At 42.9% G+C, this 21,550-nt stretch overlaps 1 protein-coding gene across 1 annotated transcript in view; it reads right to left on the bottom strand.

Moving 5' to 3' along the window:
* LOC126249246 (bone morphogenetic protein 2) overlaps positions 1-19,759 on the bottom strand; it is a 58,273-nt gene extending 38,514 nt beyond the window's left edge. The window contains exon 1 of the mRNA XM_049950903.1: positions 19,559-19,759. Within this exon, the coding sequence (XP_049806860.1) occupies positions 19,559-19,720 (162 nt within the window). The 5' untranslated portion in view covers positions 19,721-19,759. The remainder of the gene's footprint in view (positions 1-19,558) is intronic.
* Positions 19,760-21,550: the final 1,791 nt, after the last annotated feature.

The raw sequence follows: 21,550 nt of genomic DNA, 5'->3' as shown, positions 1-21,550 counted from the left end.
CAATAATAAGTATACAAAAGAGTACAGTACTAAATATTTTGATCTTCTATTTGGAGAACGCTCTGATGAGTCCATGTGTAAGCATCTTGCTTTCCGTGAGCTATTTCCTTCTTTCCGTCCCTCCGGAAATATGTTTATCACAACTTCGTCATTCAGCAGGCAGTAAGTGACCCGGGCATCAAATCACAGTTTTCAGTACCTTTAACACAACCAACACTCGATGATGCATACTGAATGAGAACCCTTCGGCGCTTCCTGTGTGGTGCGGTTAGATATTTATGGCAAGTAAACAAAGGTATGTGATGGAACACTGTTGTTAATTAACACTACTATATCTCTCTGAAACAAATACGAGATGAAGATAAAATTCGCTTAGCTACAGTGAATAACTATCTCAGATGTCACTGTAGCAATTCGTAACCCCTATAACACTAGAGAAAATTTTTAAAAAACAAATCTCGTGGAGCTACGTTTTAACTGGTACTATACAGGGCTATAAAGTGCCTGAAACAAGTTTCCGAAGGGCCTCATCTATGAACAAAATCCCTGACGATGAGGATGAACTGGTGCATACTCCAAAGAGTTTAAGCTAATGCCTGTCCCGACCGCCTTACGTAAAGGACCTTCTTTTCTATCTCATGAACTTTAACATCGTACTTTCTGTTTGCCTCTGGAGTTCATTGGATAACCGTCCCACCCCAATAAATATCCGAGCATTATCAATGACGCGCAGACGTAACTTACACTGCAGTGTAGGCAGACAGAGACCCCGTACCAGCTCCACATCCTTCTAAGAAACGTTCTTGCTGTTGCGTCTTGCACAAGATTGACGACGAATTCCTTACCGCAAGCGGCAGGATACCTTTCCACTTATTCATAAATAATCAGTTTGGAGAAGATTGCATTAGACAGCACTTTGACTTTACGTACTCGGGGCATCACGTTGTGCTGGCACTGCAGGTGTGTGTCACGGAGAGCATAAACTAGCCTATAGCAGAGTTAGGTCCTGCATCAGTAACTGTTCGCACACACCACCCCAATGCAGGACAAGTCACGGAAGCCAGCGTGCGCTCGTGTGCTCGACAGTTCTGCGAAGTAGCAGAGGCCAGAGAAAGTAGACAACCGTGCCAGTACACTCACATGAGTCCGGTTCAAAGCTCATGGCTGCATGCCTGTTGAGGGCAACTTGTATCTGCCAGTCTGGATCCACAACGCCTATTGAAATCATAACCATGTAACGATTTCCAAGATGCAATATGAATAACATAACCTGAGAAAATAATGTTTGTTACGGAGGTAGATATTTTACATGCAGTCACACGATTAAATGCATTTTAAAATTAAATAAACATATTTTTATTTCAACAATTAAATACCTTAGAAACATTTCGCTAATAGGAGCGTCGATGGAAGAAATAAGTGTAACACGTAACCTCCTAAGCTTACCAATGCTTGGTCGTTTATTATTTCCATCTAAAGCCATAGCACTGCAGAAACCCGGATATAGAATTCAACGATATAAGTGTAGGACAAATACAGCTTCACGTCCTTTGGACTCCTAGGTCATCAAAGAGGAAGCAACATTGGAGATGGACAAGGATGGGGAAGAAATGCAGAAAACTGGCTACGGCTTTGCTCAAAGATCCATCACTCTATTATTCACAAGTAGTGTAGAGAACCGATGGTAACCTAAGCCAAATTCATCAGATGGCTATTTGAATGCCTATCCTCCAAAGTAAGAGGCCATTGTCTGCATCTCCTCGCTCGGTTGCAGTATAAAATTCTCAAAAAACAAATCATATATTCATTGTCATAGGACACGGATCTTAAATCATATATCAATGCGGTGAAATAGTGTCAGTAGTTTGGATACAGTTGTTATAGGCGTATGCAGTGCACACTAAGTTTTATACAAAAGTACCATGTCTGTAATTAACTTCCTAGCATTAATAATTTACAATTTAAATTTTTATTCATAGCTTTAACACGAGTGTGGGTTAAATTCATTCGCATTTATGTATCTGCATATCAGCCTCAGTTAACTTTAATTTCCTTTTTTCTCTAGGTAACGAATAATTACGTGATTACATAATCCTAGGAAGTCAAAAAAAAAAAAAAAAAAAGAACGTACGCTTTCAGAAACTCACCTACGAAAATCAATGACTTACACAGGTACAAGAGCATGCCCTTGACGTTTCACTATGCTGTATCACATGTAAAGTACACTAAACTGTGTGAATGTTTAAAAGAGTTCCGCAGTAAAGCCAAGAGGACAATGTGATGACCACAGATAGCTGGAGAGGTTCGCATTCGCCCAGTTGTTCATGTCTCAGCGATTATACTTTCCCATCAAATAGCGTCTTAGCACTGGTTCCTTAGTAGCAGAATAGACCAACCTGGTCCACTGCTGTCCTGCGCCACCTACTTTTGAATACGAGTTCTTCATCTGATAGTCAGGCACGCTGATCACACAGATATGAATACGGATTAGCGAAGCCATGACTCCCATAACAACAGAGTATGCTGTATAATGTGCTTCTAGAATTAAAACGTGCGTACCACTGACTTAGTCATCCCCTATCAGTCATGGTAATAAAGTGCCTGAAATGTTCTGGAGCCCAATCATCCACGTAAGACGTGGTTCCTCTTGGTTACACACATTGTGAAAAGTCTCCAAGAATGTTTTGATTGATGTTCTTATAGAATGCACATATGAGAAGTGCCGCTCGAATACTAGGGTTTATGAGCACGATTCTAGCCTATAAAATGAATTTTAACCTACTGGTGGTCACTAACCCGAACTGTAACACGAAGAATTTAATCTGACCAATAGTTTTGTAGAAGTGCATGTGTATTCATAGGCTTGCAGAAGGCAATTTTAACAACTTTCATGAGTTTACTCGTTTTGAAAACTTTGCAAAATTTGCGGTCATTAATAAATCAATCACTAAAAATATTATGACATGCGTTTAGTTGGCCCGTTCTCTGCTTTCGAGAATCGGACGTCGAAGTTGGTGAATCTATATGCCACACACGATATATAACGGAATCTATTAGCGTAGCTTCGAATGATATTATTTAAGCGTTGACGAATTTTTGTGTTACACTGTGCAGTATCAGTGGCTAATTTGAACGGCATACATGCCAAGATTAAAACGAAAATGACAGAAAAAATGTCGTAATACATTTTCAGCATTCGTTGATGAACATAGTGGCGCAACCAATGACTCACTATTTGATGCTGATAACTTAAGAACAAATCGTGTGACGAGCTGCCTCTTCCCCATATTCATTCAGACTTAGACTGACAATTTCTCATAGGACTTGACGTATTGGAAATATTAAACAAAAACACAGTTTTAAAAGTTCTGCCAGTGGTTTTATATCGTAGTGGTACATGGTACGATTTCTTGTAACTGTAACACCTCAAGTCGAACCTCTGACTCTATCGACTTATACGTCAACAAGGAAGCAAACTAAGTTTTTTTCTGGTACAACAACGTAACCAACAGTTAGTATATGTTATCGACTGCTACAAAAAATACATCAAAGTAGGAAACCTGTTCCGTGTTTCCTAAGTTTGAAGCAGTTAAATTACTTCTATATGGCGGTATTTTGCTGTCATATAATATCGTAACATATTCATATTCTCAAGTGAAGCACTGGGCACGGCAGACAGAAACGAAAGTACTGCGACACTATATATAGAGTGATTCCGTGATGATGTTACAGATTTTCAGGGATGATGGAGAAGGTAAATGTATGAATTTGAGGTGAGGGACCCTGGTTGGGAAACGACCGAGTCGAATGCTGTAAGCGAAAACCGTTCTGACGCCTCTGACAGTGGAATACACGTGCCGGAATTAATGTTGCTAAGATTTTAGGGTAGGCATCTTTCAGAGGTGGTTGTATGGACCAAAAGAAGAAGAAGATGCCAAGTAAACATGGGCTCTAATATGTATACCTTAAGAGCTGTGAGGACTTGTTCATCTTCCATATTGTGAAACACGTCTCTTCTACTGCGAGTTCTTTGATTTCCATATTTTGAGAGGTGACAGTACGGATCAAAACAAGAAAAAAATGTCCAGTAAATAAGGGCTCTAAAATGAAAATACCTGAAGGGCTATGGGCACTTATTCAGTTGAAGACATCCGTTCCACAGCAGCGCCGGTGAAATAGTGCTCATAGCTATTAAGATATGCATTTTAGAGACGTTACTTACTTGACTTTTTTCTCTTAGGGTCCATATTACTTCCTCCAGAAATACGGAATTCAAAGAACCTGCAGTAGAAAAGATGTGTTTCGCAGTGTCTAATGCGAACAGGCGCTCACAGCTCTTAAGGTATGCATTTTAGGCTCACGGTTACGAGACCTTTTTTTCTAGTTTTGGTCTATACTACAACCTCTGAAAGTTGCCTATCCTGCATTCTGAGCAGCAACAGTACCGGTATACGTGTTCCACTATCAGAGGTATTATTACAATTTTCTCCGGCCGCTGTGACCGAGCGGTTGTAGGAGCTTCAGTTCAGAACCGCGCTGCTGCTGCGGTCGCAGGTTCGAATCCTATCTCGGGCATGGATGTTTGTGATGTCCTTAGGTTAGTTAGGTTTAAGTAGTTCTAAGTCTAGGGGACTGATGACCTCAGATGTTAAGTCCCATAGGGCTTAGAGCCATTTGAACCATTACAATTTTCGTTTATAGCTTTCGATTCAGTCGTTTCCGATCAGGGCCCCTTACCTCAGAACGAGGCCTTTACCCTTCTCCATTATCCCTGAAACTTCGTAACATCATTACGGAATCACCCTGTACAGAGGCTGATTGACACGTTGTGAAAAGCAAAGACACGTTTTATTTTTAGTTAACATTAAAGATCAGGAGCCTATGTTGTTCAAACCCACATTCCAGTAGGTCGTACTGCAGTCAGTCACATTTTGCAATGGTAGTTTACATAGCTCCAGTTGCATTCCAAATGAGTAAATATTTACTGCCACAGTACCGTCGCCCAGCTATTAACATTAAATTGAGGTTCAGCCATTAAATAAATTAATTTACAGATTTCTGCTGATTGATCTAAATACTACGGGAGATAATGGTGTTGTAACTGCCCAAAAGATAATCCGTAACTTCCTAAATAAGAAAGTATTATGGAATCGCCCTCTAAAAGGGCTTTGAATGCGGAATGCGTACAGGATGCGTCACTTTCGATCGTGGCCACAGTGAACTGTCTGTTACTTCCGCCACATCACCCATTAAGAGTTTTGTCTTCGATTGAATGTAATGTCCTAGAGACCCAAAGGAAAGATTAAATAGGTTATTATATATGAGGAAAGTGTTTGTACCACTTCAATTCTGTGTCATTTTACATTAATACAGATCGCAATCTAGTATTTTTCTACAAAAGAAGAATGGGAAAACACACATCCGTGGGTACAGTTTCACCAATGTGTAGTTTTTAGGTTTGCATGCATTGTTCTTGCTTTCTATACCTTAATTACCAGATAAAACACCTTTAATTAAAATATATTTAGGAAAATTTGTTAAAAATGTGAAATAATTCCGTCTCCAAATTATCGAACACTCTGTGACATAATATGGATATACTCATAATGTTTCATCTTTCGGACTTACAACTCGAATGACAATATTATAGCATCAAAATATATTGGTGCTGCTTGATCTTTGTCAGAACACAGAAATGGCTGACGCAATATATCAAGCTTGCCTTCACCCATTATTTCGCCGCACTTTGAAGATCTCACATAGTGGCAGCACTATTTTACAATATAATAAATATTCCTTCCAGATGAAAAGCGAAATACAGATTTTACGAGAGAAAGGGAAAATGTGAGAATTGTGTTATTAAGGTGTAAAAGAAAGCTGAATCATTATTCGATTTAGTGCCTTTTTAGATAAATGCCATTTGCTCAACGTTTCACCCGGGCGCATATTCTGCACCTGAAGTAAGATTCTGGAAGTCTGTGAACTTCTCATAAACAGCTTACGAGATCTCTTCATTGATCTCCAAGCGCCCTCCATCATCACATTTCCTTAGGCGAGGAATTATGTGATAGTTATGAGATACGACTTAACTTACGGCTCATTTTTTCGATGTTCTCGCTTCAGTTTGCAGTTAACGACGTCCTCAAGGTGTACCACAGCGAAGAAAAGTGCAGCCACGTTACAAGTCAGCTACCCAGTTCTTAACGTTTGGAAACAATGGAGCCCAGTCCATGTAAGCCATTACATGAATATTATGACATCATGGTATTGTAGAACATCGACATGGACGAGAAACTCTCAACAAAGCTACTTAAAAAAGCAGCACTATTCCGCAGACCAAGCTGACACTTGACGAATGTTACTGCGAAAGATTTAACAATATTAGAAAACAAAATATGATTGATATCAACTTCATTTTTTTCACTGCTAATTCGTATGCGTGACAACGACTAAAGTAGATGGAATTGAATCTTTAGCCAAAAGTAACTCCTGTGTTAAGAATTTGAGGAGCTGCAAGAAGACTCCCTGCGTCATCCTATTGTCACATTTTCGATGAGGAGATTCTGTCGCACTTCCATAGGTCATCACACCGACGTGCTAGCGCTAGAAAGTCGATAAATATATATCGTTGGAACATTTCCTAAAACCGTCTTTGATCTGCGGCGTGGAAGGCGGTCACCTGTGCTGCCAGAAGCTCGCACATTAGCACCGAACCGCGCTGTTTCGCCGGCGCAGTGACACGTAAAATAAGTTCCCAGTAAGTCCAAGTACTAGCGCGGAGGCAACCGGGCCGGATCATGTGGCTCACACCTGCTACCGAGAAGCTGGCAGCGGCGGCGGCACGCCACGGCAAACACATCCGCCCCCGCACCTGCGCCCTCGCGCGCCGCTTCCCCGAAACTGACGCAGCGTACTGACTACCGGCGTATTCTTTTGCTGCTAGGAGCGCGGGCTTCGCAGAAGAGGGTGTGCGCGTGGGCTTAGTCATTGGCCTGTATCATCGACCGGCCGCTTGTATTCGGGTCAGTCGGTGCTCTTAACCCTCCCTGCGAGCGTTCGCCTTGGCGAATGACGCAGCGCCGCCGCTGTTTGCTCTTCATTAGCTGCCCGTTCGCCTTATAGCACAGAAAGCCATATAGTGTCTCACGGAGCAAACTGGGGCGTACATTAGCTTACAAAAGATTTTGATTTAAATGGTTGCGTTCCTTATACAGTATTTAAATAACTTACTTAGTTACCCGTGTTCACTGTTTTATTACAGTCGCAGATGCGAGTTGTCTATGTGTCTGTAGCTATGTGACACTCTGAGTAGCTTTGGCAGTGGGTGATTCCGATCACACTACCTCATAATCCCACCTGCGAATCGCTGTTTGCAGTACTAGCAACGTACTGAAGAAATGGCTGATGCACAATCCACAGTGATTCCAAGTAGCTCAAATGGTTCAAATGGCTCTGAGCACTATGGGACTCAACATCTTAGGTCATAAGTCCCCTAGAACTTAGAACTACTTAAACCTAACTAACCTAAGGACATCACACACACCCATGCCCGAGGCAGGATTCTAACCTGCGACCGTAGCAGTCCCGCGGTTCCGGACTGCAGCGCCAGAACCGCTAGACCACCGCGGCCGGCTCCAAGTAGCTGTTATGACAGTATTTTCCACAGTTGTCAGGCCACAATCAATGTATTCATGAGAAATAATTCGTGTTCCGATTTTCGTGAAATATCTGCCTTAATAGTGAAGAATACGTATCTCTAGATTGACTACAACGCCGAACTTGGCACTACTTTATACGTATCTTCCTGCTAATTAAAGTTTACTTCTCCAACCATTCATCTGGTTGTATAATGTCCTACGTTTACATCTACATAGATACTCCGGAAGCCACTGTAAGACGCGTGGTGGAGCGTACCCTGTACCACTACTTTTCAATACGACTACTATTCATTTCCTTTCCGGTTCCACTCGAAAACAGAGCGAGAGAAAAATAACTGCCTATATGCCTCCATAAGAGGCCTGATATGTCGTATCTTATCTTTGTGATCCTTATGCGCAATGTGTGTTGGCGGCAGTAACATCGTTCTGCAGTCAGCTTGAAATACCGTTTCTCTAAGTTGTCTCAACAATGTTCCTCCGAAAGAACATCTCCTTTCCTCCAGGGATTCCCATTTGAGTTCCCGAACCATCTCCGTAACACTTGACGTGTTGTTCGAACCTACCGGTAACAAAACCAGCAGCCCGTTTCTGAATTACCTCGATGTCTTCCGTTAATTCAACCTGGTACGAATCCCAAACGCTCCAGCAGTACGCAAGAATAAATCGCGCTAGCATCCTATACGCGGTCTCCTTTGCAGATGAACCACACTTTCCTTAAATTCTGCAGTTCTCACATGCTCGTTCCATTTCATATCTCTTTGCAACGTTACGCCCAGATATTTAAACGACGTGACTGTGTCAAGCAGAACACTACTAATGCTGTATTCTAATATTACATGTTTGTTTCTCGTACTCATCCGAATTAACTTACATTCTTCTACATTTAGAGCTACGTGCTATTCATCACATCAGCTACAGCGTAATAATCAATCCCATACTCAGAAAATAGGACTATGTAGTGATTCTGTGTGTGTGTGGGGGGGGGGGGGGGTTGACGTGTACAGTTATGAACTGTGAGTTGTGTATCTGTACCCTGTCGATGCCGGTCATGAGTGATTTGCTGTGTTTCTGTTGCTGTAGTTGAAAGGAATGAGCAACGTGAATTATTCCGGTGTCGGCACGTACCCGATTTCTGTCGAACAGCATTAAAGAGGGCCCAGACGACTGTTCAACAACTGTGTCACATTCCCATACTACACTCCTGGAAATTGAAATAAGAACACCGTGAATTCATTGTCCCAGGAAGGGGAAACTTTATTGACACATTCCTGGGGTCAGATACATCACATGATCACACTGACAGAACCACAGGCACATAGACACAGGCAACAGAGCATGCACAATGTCGGCACTAGTACAGTGTATATCCACCTTTCGCAGCAATGCAGGCTGCTATTCTCCCATGGAGACGATCGTAGGGATGCTGGATGTAGTCCTGTGGAACGGCTTGCCATGCCATTTCCACCTGGCGCCTCAGTTGGACCAGCGTTCGTGCTGGACGTGCAGACCGCGTGAGACGACGCTTCATCCAGTCCCAAACATGCTCAATGGGGGACAGATCCGGAGATCTTGCTGGCCAGGGTAGGTGACCTACACCTTCTAGAGCACGTTGGGTGGCACGGGATACATGCGGACGTGCATTGTCCTGTTGGAACAGCAAGTTCCCTTGCCGGTCTAGGAATGGTAGAACGATGGGTTCGATGACGGTTTGGATGTACCGTGCACTATTCAGTGTCCCCTCGACGATCACCAGTGGTGTACGGCCAGTGTAGGAGATCGCTCCCCACACCATGATGCCGGGTGTTGGCCCTGTGTGCCTCGGTCGTATGCAGTCCTGATTGTGGCGCTCACCTGCACGGCGCCAAACACGCATACGACCATCATTGGCACCAAGGCAGAAGCGACTCTCATCGCTGAAGACGACACGTCTCCATTCGTCCCTCCATTCACGCCTGTCGCGACACCACTGGAGGCGGGCTGCACGATGTTGGGGCGTGAGCGGAAGACGGCCTAACGGTGTGCGGGACCGTAGCCCAGCTTCATGGAGACGGTTGCGAATGGTCCTCGCAGATACCCCAGGAGCAACAGTGTCCCTAATTTGCTGGGAAGTGGCGGTGCGGTCCCCTACGGCACTGCGTAGGATCCTACGGTCTTGGCGTGCATCCGTGCGTCGCTGCGGTCCGGTCCCAGGTCGACGGGCACGTGCACCTTCCGCCGACCACTGGCGACAACATCGATGTACTGTGGAGACCTCACGCCCCACGTGTTGAGCAATTCGGCGGTACGTCCACCCGGCCTCCCGCATGCCCACTATACGCCCTCGCTCAAAGTCCGTCAACTGCACATACGGTTCACGTCCACGCTGTCGCGGCATGCTACCAGTGTTAAAGACTGCGATGGAGCTCCGTATGCCACGGCAAACTGGCTGACACTGACGGAGGCGGTGCACAAATGCTGCGCAGCTAGCGCCATTCGACGGCCAACACCGCGGTTCCTGGTGTGTCCGCTGTGCCGTGCGTGTGATCATTGCTTGTACAGCCCTCTCGCAGTGTCCGGAGCAAGTATGGTGGGTCTGACACACTGGTGTCAATGTGTTCTTTTTTCCATTTCCAGGAGTGTACATGAGACACTGCATTGAGGTCTGGAATTTGGCCCGATGATTTGGGTTAACGTCTGGTGATAGGAAACTTTGTGCCACCATCTCTCCTCCTCTTGCTGGCCAAATATTGGAGATGAAAATTTGTCAAACACCAGGATTCGAACCGGCTAGCTTTGAGTTGAGTGAGGTTATACAAGCGTGCTACACTTACTGTGGCTATGGAAGAGGGATTTAGATATGTACCAATTAGAAACATTTCAAGCCAACAACTTACAGGATGACCTCTACGACTAAAGCTACAGTTGTATTTTAGTTTCCAGCCTGAGCACATGTGTTTACCAAAAAAATACCATCGGATATGCTCAGATGCTATTTTCTTGCTGAGAATTTCAGAAAAACAGAAGTGGACTTTTTGTATTTTCTGGATAACAGTATGTTAGTAAGTGTCAACGTGTTTCCCTGTACTTGGTACTATATGCACTGCAATGAAGCGAAGCTTTACAGAATTAATACTATCAAAGACAAAAAAGAAAATACCAGAAAACCATTACGACAAATAACAACTGAGAATGCAGCTGCTGCATGAATTCGCAGGTAGTATTTCTACCTGTAATGGGATGCATAGAGCGAGTGGTCTTCACTAATTTTGACAGAAATGCATGTACTGTGAAACAAGCTGTCTTCATTTTGATCAGCACGGGGTTTCTCAATTAAACGTGTCAGCAGTAATAGAGGCTAGTTTTGCCACTCCACAGCACCTGTGCCCTGCCGAGGCTACAGGTGTGTCCCCCCCCCCCCCCGCCCCCTCCACCCCACCGCTCCCTCTGTCAATCCCTCTACGAACAGACGAACAGTTATGGCTGTATGTCTGAAGCAGAAGCTGTGTTTGGGAAATATCACTGTCACTGTTCAGTGTCATGCATATTGACAAGATGAATCTCTTCGTATTTTTCACAATATTATGAAACGAAAGTTAACTTAACACTTATAAGGACGTGGTTGCTAGCGAAAAATCATTCGTGAAATTTCTTTTCTTCTCAGCTGGATAGTGAAACGCCGTTGTCTCTAATGGTGGGATACATTTACTTCTCTCTGAAGCTGTGTTATGGCGGAAGGTGGAATTTATGCCATTTTCCGACTGCTTGATCCTGTTCTGCATATGCACATTTAGTTAAAGCAAGTTATGAAACAAGTTTGTATACGTGAAGTTCACAGTGTTGTTATTACCACTTCGCACTACTCGTCCCTTACACACTTCTGTTTAAACTAGACGATCTCCTGCTAATAAAATGTAAGTGAATATTATTATCAAAATTCATCAACGTTAAAGGGTGTGTCATAAATCCAGTGGAACAGTGCATTGCGCTTGACAGCAACATATTACCTTTTATATTGTGATGCCGTATGTTCGGACGCCCCGAAAAACAAAAAGGTTGTGACCTGAAATGAAATACGAGAGGGAGACAGGTAAGTATATAGGTAGACAGATAGATATATAGATTGGAAGAAGAGGGAATCGGCACCACATATCTCTTAACACGCGTGTAGCGTCCGTTTTCACCTTACCTGTAAAGATAACAAAAGGCGAAAAAAGTGTAATTCACAGTTGAAGTTTAGTGGTGTTCCACACTAACTATAAACGGTTCCATGAATTGTCACGTGTCTAATAGACTAACTGCATATTTTCCGACCTCTTCGAAATCAAAACCAATAACATTAATTACATTATTTTTATCTCACTACAAATATTGAGCACCGTGTTCTTTAATTGTGTCAGAGTAAGAGGGAAATAGAACTTTTTTTTCCCAGATTCTCAGCACATCAGAAAGTAGCTTGTCTCACACTCTCGTGTGAAATTGTATGTTTTGACGTAAGATGGTGTAACAATCTTAGGCACTAAAGAAGCTTAATATACAAAGGCTGTAACCAATCAATGTGTTCATTGCCTTTAGTTTTAGTGATTACAGTACGCATTAATATGGTACATCCCGAGCACGTTATCGCTGGCAATAAGTTTGCTACGTACAAACAATCGCGGATCTTCGTAACATGAAATGGGCACGAAACAGCCTGTTGTCTGGACTCTGTTCACTCTCCAGACTTTCCGCTCTTCCGGCCATCAGATCCACGATTTACACACCAGTATAATGACGTCACACTACTTTAAATTCTCGTTCTTTCGTTATAAGAGCTATTTATTGAACAATTATATAGTGCTCATTCGAAAAAAGTAAAAATCGATTTGGAAGTTATTAGCGCAAAAGGTATAAAGTCGTGCTGCTTCATCGTCTGTTGACAGAGAAATAATATGACAGGCTTCATCGTGGAGAAATAATTAGTCAGTTACCAAATTTTAGCGAGAACTCATTGGTCATACTAACAACTAAGTGTTTTCAGTTAATTGTCCGTAAATACGTGCGTAGCATGCTGGATATAGCCGACAGCGGAAAGAAGCGTTCAGCTGACACAAAAATACGTGTTGGACCACACCAGTTACAGCCTACGTCGTTGTTTACTTATGAAGATGTGAATAAACAAACAAATATGCTTTAAGCTCCGAGTAGACCGAGAGTTGTTTTCATTTAGCACTTCTCTCCTGATGCTCTCAGCTCGCCGAAGACGTGGTGCAAGAAATCAAAGTGAGACATCGCTGGCATGCACACTCATTTCTACATACATTATCACCGTTATAGAATTATAGAAGGAGGAGCGAAAAACATTGCACGTGAACTACGTTCAGAAGTGGCAATAAAACGTCCCGGCATTCCAGTAACATTTCTCTTCGCAAGAGTAACGCCTCATTATTTATGACTCGCCGTCGGTTTGGCACGATTAAAATATCTGTTCCAGGTCGTTAACAGAAGTGAAAGGCCGTGAAGACGTCTGCGGGCAGTGAGCACGGATACGTGAAGATAAAATTCCTGGCCAGCAATTGCCGCCGTGCGTCTGGGCCAACGGGGCAGATAATGATAACCGGAAATGAATGGACCGCTCATAAGAAAATGATACGAAAAGCAGAACAAAAACCGAAACCTAAAGTACCAGACGTGTCATTAGCATTCCCCACGGAACACGCCGCATCTGGATTTTTCCGTATGCTTTTTAAAATGTTGAATCAGAAGTGGAAAAAAAGTCGTAATCCGGTTCTTTTGGTCAGTGGAATAACTATTTGAACCTCATAATTATTCTGTGTAGAATAGCAGTTACGCTGTAAAGGCCTAACAATGTCTGGAAAGCTTACTGAACCAGAGCAAAAGGCTTCACTGAAGCTTTCCAGCCTATTTCAGTTTCAATCTAAATTCTGTATGTCGTTAAAGTGCGCTGATGGAATACTATATATATATATATATATATATATATATATATATATATATATATATATATATATGGTACGGAATATAACAGCGGATTAAATCGGAGGTAGCTTACAGGAGGCAGATACAGATAACATTTCTGTTGAGTTATTTCCAAACAAAAGCAGACTCTTGACCCATGTTCGGGAGCAGCATACTCCAAATTCCAAACGACCATTCCACTTAACATTTTTCTGTGGTTTCGCTAAATCACTCTTGGATGGTTTCGTCAAGAGGACCATGTCAATACATGATGAACTTACTTGTACTTTGTCTCCGATGATTTCGATGTCGACGGAACATTCAAATCTAGTGGTCGTTCCTTTTCTCTCTCTCTCTCTCTCTCTCTCTCTCTTTCACAGTCAAACATATAAAACCATTTTTATCAATGCATGATCTACATTCGATAATAAATCATCTAATATGACAACAAACTATTTTTTACAATTGGAAATGGGATTTATATTGTTGGATAAATCAGATAGCGCTTTCTGTGAGGCATGAAACTGGGAGAATTTTTTTCTTATTTGATGCGCGAAGCTCTAAATTCCGTAAAGATGAGAAGTTTCCCTTTATTTTTGTAATGCTCCTTAAGCAGCGCAATTTCCAGACTCCCGAGGAGCACGCGGTAACACTTGTTGCGTCGCAAGCAACGCGCAAGCTCCAGCGTTAAAGGGTAACACAGCTAGCGCGTTCTGCAGGATTATATTTGCCTTCCTGCTTGAGGAATTTTGTTTAATATGTTACTAACCTAAGAGCGGTGAATAAAAGTCACGTAGTATTGTCCAGCTGTACGGACGACACATAATTTTTAGAATGTAAAGTCATGAAGCGAGTAAAGCTTTGCAGTCTCTACAATTATAAACAGCACTTGCAGACTTACCATATCATTTGTGGAAAACGTATTTTTGATTAATCTCTAAGTTCAATTACAGCACTGGTTGAACTAATCTAAACACAGAATAAGAAATACTGCACGAAGAATAACACCAATCGGGTTATGCAGATAGGTAAACTGTGGAAAAAGGATAGAAGACTGGAGAAATGTTAAGTCATAGAACAGTTAACGAGTAAAAAACCTCGGAGAAGGCGCCAGGAGATCGCCTCAGCATCGGAAATACGAGGGAAAAGTACCAGGACATCACAAAAAATGTGTGACTCCGCATACGTTATTTCTACACTACCTCCGGCAATATGCAGAGATTATGTTTACATTTCTGCAACTAAATATCAGTAGATAGAAAGTCTTTTATTCAGAACAGGAAGGGAATTATGACACAAACACGAATATCGGGAAATATTGTACAGCTATGGACTGATAAAACACGAGCCGAGAATGAGCGACTGCGTGCTGTTAATGTTTTACGTTGTCTTTAACCGTTTCGGCTCAATAGCTTTTCTGACAAGTGCTGACTCATACGGTGCAGCGAGCTGTTTCGTGTAGACCGCTACATGAAACCGTTCTCCGACGAGCTGTGATGAAATCCTCGGTAAATGGATTCAGACTATAGGCAACGAATATATTGCCGAAAGCGATGTCTCTATAAATTTCACACACTAGTTTACAGTCATCGTGGAGACCAACTCACATCCGTTAAACTCGTTTCAAAATGTCTAATCGGTAATTAATTGAATTCGGAATCAAAATGTCTCCAGTCTCATTTTGCTTCCAGTGCGGAATATCACTTTTCCCATAGTAAGCGCATTATTACTTTCTTCAAATCTATCAGTAATTTCGAATGTGCTATAAAATGGCAGTTTATCCATCATTCGTATCGTCCGTTAACCCATACATTCTATGTACGGTAGATAGACAAAACGTACGCTTCTGGACCATTCCTCTCTTACCAGACAAACATTTAGTCATCTTTAACGATCTGTATCACGTCGGGCTATTTTGTGCAAACAGAAAAAATAAATTTTAAAAAAGTAGACTAAGACGAGATCTTGTCAAAACGTTTTCGATGATCAATATTCATATTACCGGAAATAAGTCAACAAATGAAATTTGTAGCGATAATACATAGTAGCTAGTATTTACTAACGGTACCTATTGTTTTCCTTTCTGTACTCCACCGCCAGATTAAAAACTGGAAGGAATCGCTAAGGAACAAATTTTTGTCTATTCATTGGGATGTATTATCATTCATCAGTTTAACATTTACGGGCAGAGTACTTTAAATCAAAAGGCTAAATCGTCCCTCGCACATCACATAATGCTGCGATGTTATGAATAATTGGTAGTCAGATCTCTGGTTGAGCTTTAATGAGACGTTTAGTGCCCACGTGTATTCTGCGGGCTACAAATAGCAAATATGAAAATCGAATGAAACTATTTGTGTGTTAGATTTGAAAGTAGAACACATTCCCTTTCATTTACGTTTTCAATCCCGAGATTCAGAAGCCATCTGGCAGCAACCCACGGCACCGAGTTTCCGCACCACTGGTGCGGAAGAACCTAGTTTTTCAACTGTGGGGTTACTATGCCAGCAGCCACCACTCGAGGAAACACCTTCCTTACAAGCCTAGGTTGATACTGTTGCGCTAACCGCACCAAATCACACACTCATTACGAAGATTAAAAGTCAGAAATGAAAGAATGAGAATCTGCTACAGTACGTACATTTCAGTCCATACATTGTGACAGCTTAGCATACCCTCTTAGTGTTTTACATCACCACTTGTGGCTCAGCAGCTCAGTTGGCTCAGTCTCTCATTAGTAACCCAAAGATAAGCGGTAGATTCCAAGTCACGTGAGTAGTCCATAAGCTACCTTTCGTTCACTAATTAATACTATGATGTTTCCGCTATACAAGGTGACTTGATCCCTCACAAAATGCTTCGTGTATACGAACAATAACGAATCATGTAGAGGTTCGGATTCAACCGTATACTGTATCTTCCCACAACGTGGTCCTTTGTACTTCCTAAATCGAAAGTTTACACAGCATACCAGCTTCAAAACGATCAGCACTATTGATTTCAGACAACTGTTTTTCTTTCATGCCGTCCCGAAAGCCATAAGGACAGCGTCATTATTAACTGCAGTTGCTTATTAGTGGCATAGAAAAAGACATAGAAAAAGCCAAATTACTCACATTACTAAAATGCTACACAGGCTGTAAGAAAACTACGTTCAGAAAAAGTAGCAGCGTTGCCCTCTTAGGTGGCCATGAATTTTGATGTTCACAGACGGTGAAAACTGCCAAGTGATGAATATTGCTTTAAGGCAATTGGTAAAAAAGTACGTAAGTCCACAAATGGCATATGTGTGCTAATGACTGTCTAACACGCTCAAAATAACCAGTTGTTTCGCGAATTGTGGTTGAAGCTTCAGCCAAACAGGCAACCAGGTCATCTGGATCAGTGTCTCGTACACCAAACTCTCCACCTCGCCTGACAAAAATAAAGACATACGATGTCAGCATCTCATCTAAAACAATATGCATTTTACGGTAGTTTGAACACCCTCTCTTAAGATCATTAGAGTCAAAATGTTCAGACACACCTAGAGGGGAATACGTGCCCCTGTGACATTTCTGTGACGTAAGAAAGTATTTCTTTTGTCTCCTCTAAATACTCTAAAACTTTATAGTTTCTTTAGACACTATATGTGGTAGTGTATTAGTGAGTGACTGGTTTTAGACCTAGAACTGCGTTTTGACTATGTGAACAGTTTTACTGAAATTGATCATTAGTGTTACACAATCAGTCTTCTGCATATGTATTCTTTTGTCCACTGGGAAGAAAGAGCGGTGGATTTGGTGTGCAGGTTCACGGAGAATGATATATGAAAAGGTTCTGAGCATTGTACGAAACGTATGCCGACGTGTGTGGACCGTAACGAGTCTTACCACAATCAATTGAACTTGCATCTGCACGTATCTGCAGCACCAGTCTCGTTGAGTTTGTATCATACCAAGAATTCGATAATTTCCGGCAAGCCGCAGAAACACGTCTGCAGTAAACAGCTCGTACACTGCCGATGATCTGATCTATTTTTATAAAATTTGTCACAGCTGTAGGACACAGTTCACGATCGAGAAACGGGCACACAATAATACGCAACAAAACGTCATCGTTTGCTAATGCGTGCTACGCCATTTCTTTTCTGTCGATTATTAGTCATAAACGTCGATTTCTAGACAAGCACAATTCCAGCGCAACAAGTGCCTAACAGGGTATTATAGACTTCAACGGTCCACCAATGTCGGGTCATTACACAAGAAGCATTAGCTGAGTCGGGCTAGGGTGTTGATCATTTGCAGTTGTAATCAACCGAAAATTCGCCTGAATTAATTTATGGAGATTTTAATAAAGGTGGCAGAACATTATTCGATACTGGCTCATTCACAGTGTGAGTCCTGTGTCATATCCACTACGCCATCAACCTCGGTGCCCGTATCTAACGTTATATCGTTCTTATTAACGCCATTCAGGGTAGTACAGGTGTAAGCCTCTATAATTCTTCTGAAAATGAATCCAAATTCCGATACAAATAGCAAGAATACGAATTCCTTTTCACAATATGACGTACCACATTAAGACTAGGGACTCCCAGGTACTATTCTATAGTTCTCAGTGTTAATGATAGTGGAAATGTGGTACGATTTAGTTTAACTTGCGGTATGAAATCGCACGGAACGCCTGTGACCACTGTAGGGTAACTGAGCATGACCTTATTGCCGCTAATAACAAGACCCCTTTTGTTAAAACTTTTTAATTTACAAGTTTCTGGAGTGACATCATCATCCGCCTCGAACTTAACAGTTCTAATGAAAGCACAACTTATAGATGACATGTTACTGGCAAACATACTTAAGTTCGATGAACTGACCGTGTGTCTCGAAGTGGTGATGTAGCTTTATTAAATCGAAACCTACGATTGTGTCAGCTGGAAACGGAACGTAAGCGCAAATTCTGGTTGCCACGCCGAATTAATCATTTAGAGTTCAGGAAAAAGTGATGGAACACTTCACAGCTGACAACTGCGTGAAGTGACTTTCACGGAAGTCATATATGAATAATGGTTAACCTTCTGGTACCTTTCGTTTTTGTAAGCACCTAATATGTGTCACTTTGGTAAAATAAAAATCTTACACGGTGAATACTGTTCAACTTTATACGTCCCAAACGGGAATCAACAGGAAGGAACGAACGTTAAGAGTTCCATGTCGCTGTATTGTCGAGATTATTCTAAATTAAGCACAAAATCAGGTAGGACAAAATTTGGGAAGGACGTGGGTCATTACCTTGTTAACTGAATCATACCGACGTTTGCCTAAACGAATTTAGCATAACTGTAAAATCTAAATTTAATCATCACTCCACTCGAATGCGAGTCTATTATTGTTATCACTGCACCACCGAAGAACTATCTAACGGCGTGTAATGTACACAAGACATCTCACATTAAGTGGGGAGTGGTACAGGATCAAGCAAGTGCCCCTGACGGTATATAATGAAACTTTCATATCTAAGCACTACGTTTCACTTTTCGCAGATGGGTTTCATTTTTCACAGTCCAACGTCACTAGAGCAGAAGCGGTATTCAGTCAGTCCACAATTACGTCAGTAGGTCAAAAACTACCGGTGTAGTAACAATAACAAGCAAAGGAAAATTAAAAGAAATATTTCACTGCTTCTAATAACTTTTAGGTGCATTTAGTTCCGTGCAGGGGCATCGAGAGCGGTGAGAGTAGTTACTGTACTCAATGAACGCTAGCGGTACTCGAATGCCGGCGAGTTCGGCTAAGCCGGACCTGTGGCCCGAAGAGAGGTAAAACGTCGAGACCAGTCACTCGCCACTAACTACACACTTTTTGAATGAGTCGGCTGATTTAAACAGGTGACGGGAGACCGCGGGAACGACGGGCGTACGTACGCTAGCGTTCCGGTTGCCCTCTGGCGGCGACGGAAGAGGCAACAAAAGGAAAGCGTGTGGTTACCTTGGTGACGTCGGGCACGGCGTCCAGGCCGAGCCCCGCCAGGATCCGCCTGCGCAGCCTGTCGACGGCGGGCGTCGCAGCCGCCGCGCCGGCAGCACCGGCCGCTGCCGCAGCCGTCAGCACCAACAGCAGCAGCAGCACAGACGAGTGTGAGCTCAGCATCGCTCACAGGCACCAGCTCATGCTGACAGCTGCCCACTCCGCCGACTACCGACACACTAAAAGCCCAGCCCGACACTTGTGAACGCCGCTAGGCCGCTCAACATACTTTATATAAAGATAGCGCGGCGTGCTCTTTTGCCATTGGCCAAGGGGCGGTCCTTGTGGCGCGCGCGCGCGCGCGCGCGCAGCTCTCCGCTACTGGCCGCGGCGCACGACACGGCAGCGGCAGCGGCAGAGGTGGCCGCGTGTTGCCGGAAGTCCCAGAGGCGGCCGCGCGCCGAGCTTCCAGGAAAACCGGCAGCGCGCACGCCACCCACCCCTCACTGGCCGCTTCCCACGAAAGAAACAATTCCCCCATTCCGGAATGCGCAGAATCATCTGCATTGCTTCCGTGCAGTCGGTGCTCGAGTAACCAAATGACGTGCCTGCCGGTGGTTGTAACTTTGTCCACCGCAAACGCAATGTATAGGGCATCGACACTGCACCTGGTTGCATAACTAAGATGCACCTTTTCCACGAGTTTTTATTACCAGTAGGCAAAATTGCTGCACTTGGTACACTTTTCAGACTTTCGCTTCTAGCCAACCCTGGAATAGAAGTTTAATTTATTTTCCTCTTCCATTTTTAGGGTTGATTGCCTCAGTCAGTAATAATGGAACCCTTATAGGATCACTTTGTCTTTCGTCTGTTTGGATCCCTTTTTCTCGATACCGGGTGGAGGTACCAAGTTGACATTTATGTCAAATACTGAAATCTTCGATCGCTTGGTGGTGAAAAATATTTAAGCTCTTAAGATACTGCAGTCAATGGGGAAAAGCATTATATGTAACATATTTCGCTTCTCGCAAACTTACTGCTCAGAGCGTATAGGGTACTTTTGGTCGGCAATGGATCATGAAATTTGGCAAGAAACAAAGTTTGACAGTACAAGTAAAGGAAAAAATTCAAAAATGGTTAATTTGTATTTATATCACATAAAAATGCATTTTTTTTTCCATTTTTTGTCCGTCAGTCTCTCCGTCCGTCTGTTAGGACATATTTTTCTTAGGAACGGGTAGATGTGTGAAGTTGAAATTTATGTTAAACACGAAGGTCTACAGTCCCTTCGCGGTGAAACAAATTGAAGTTTCTAAGCCAGTGCAATCAACAGATATAGATATTAAACTTCCTGGCAGATTAAAACTGTGTGCCCGACCGAGACTCGAACTCGGGACCTTTGCCTTTCGCGGGCCAGTGCTCTACCATCTGAGCTAGCGAAGCACGACTCACGGCCGGTACTCACAGCTTTACTTCTGGCAGTACCTCGTCTCCTACCTTCCAAACTTTACAGAAGCTCTCCTGCGAGAGGAGAGCTTCTGTAAAGTTTGGAAGGTAGGAGACGAGGTACTGGCAGCAGTAAAGCTGTGAGTACCGGCCGTGAGTCGTACTTCGGTAGCTCAGATGGTAGAGCACTTGCCCGCGAAAGGCAAAGGTCCCGAGTTCGAGTCTCGGTCGGGCACACAGTTTTAATCTGCCAGGAAGTTTCATATCAGCGCACACTCCGCTGCAGAGTGAAAATCTCATTCTAGATATAGATATTGATGTCACATATTTTGATAGTCGCAAACTCTCGCAAAAATCAATAGGTGACATATCTATATCCTATTTACATAATTACGTTTCTTCGGAACCCTCAGAGCTAGTGTCTTTCTCGCACTTGTCTAGTTTTTAAATGACGGCAGTCCCCTGTTATGTGCTGCTGTCATTTTCTAAATTTAGCTGGCCTCTGTGGCCGAGCGGTTCTAGGCACTTCAAAAAATGGTTCAAATGGCTGTGAGCACTATGTGACTC

The sequence above is a fragment of the Schistocerca nitens genome, chromosome 3 (assembly GCF_023898315.1).
Source record: "Schistocerca nitens isolate TAMUIC-IGC-003100 chromosome 3, iqSchNite1.1, whole genome shotgun sequence".
In the NCBI taxonomy this organism is placed as follows: domain Eukaryota; kingdom Metazoa; phylum Arthropoda; class Insecta; order Orthoptera; family Acrididae; genus Schistocerca; species Schistocerca nitens.
The sequence above is the reverse complement of the archived record's forward strand: the minus strand, read 5'-3'. Positions and strand labels throughout refer to the sequence as shown.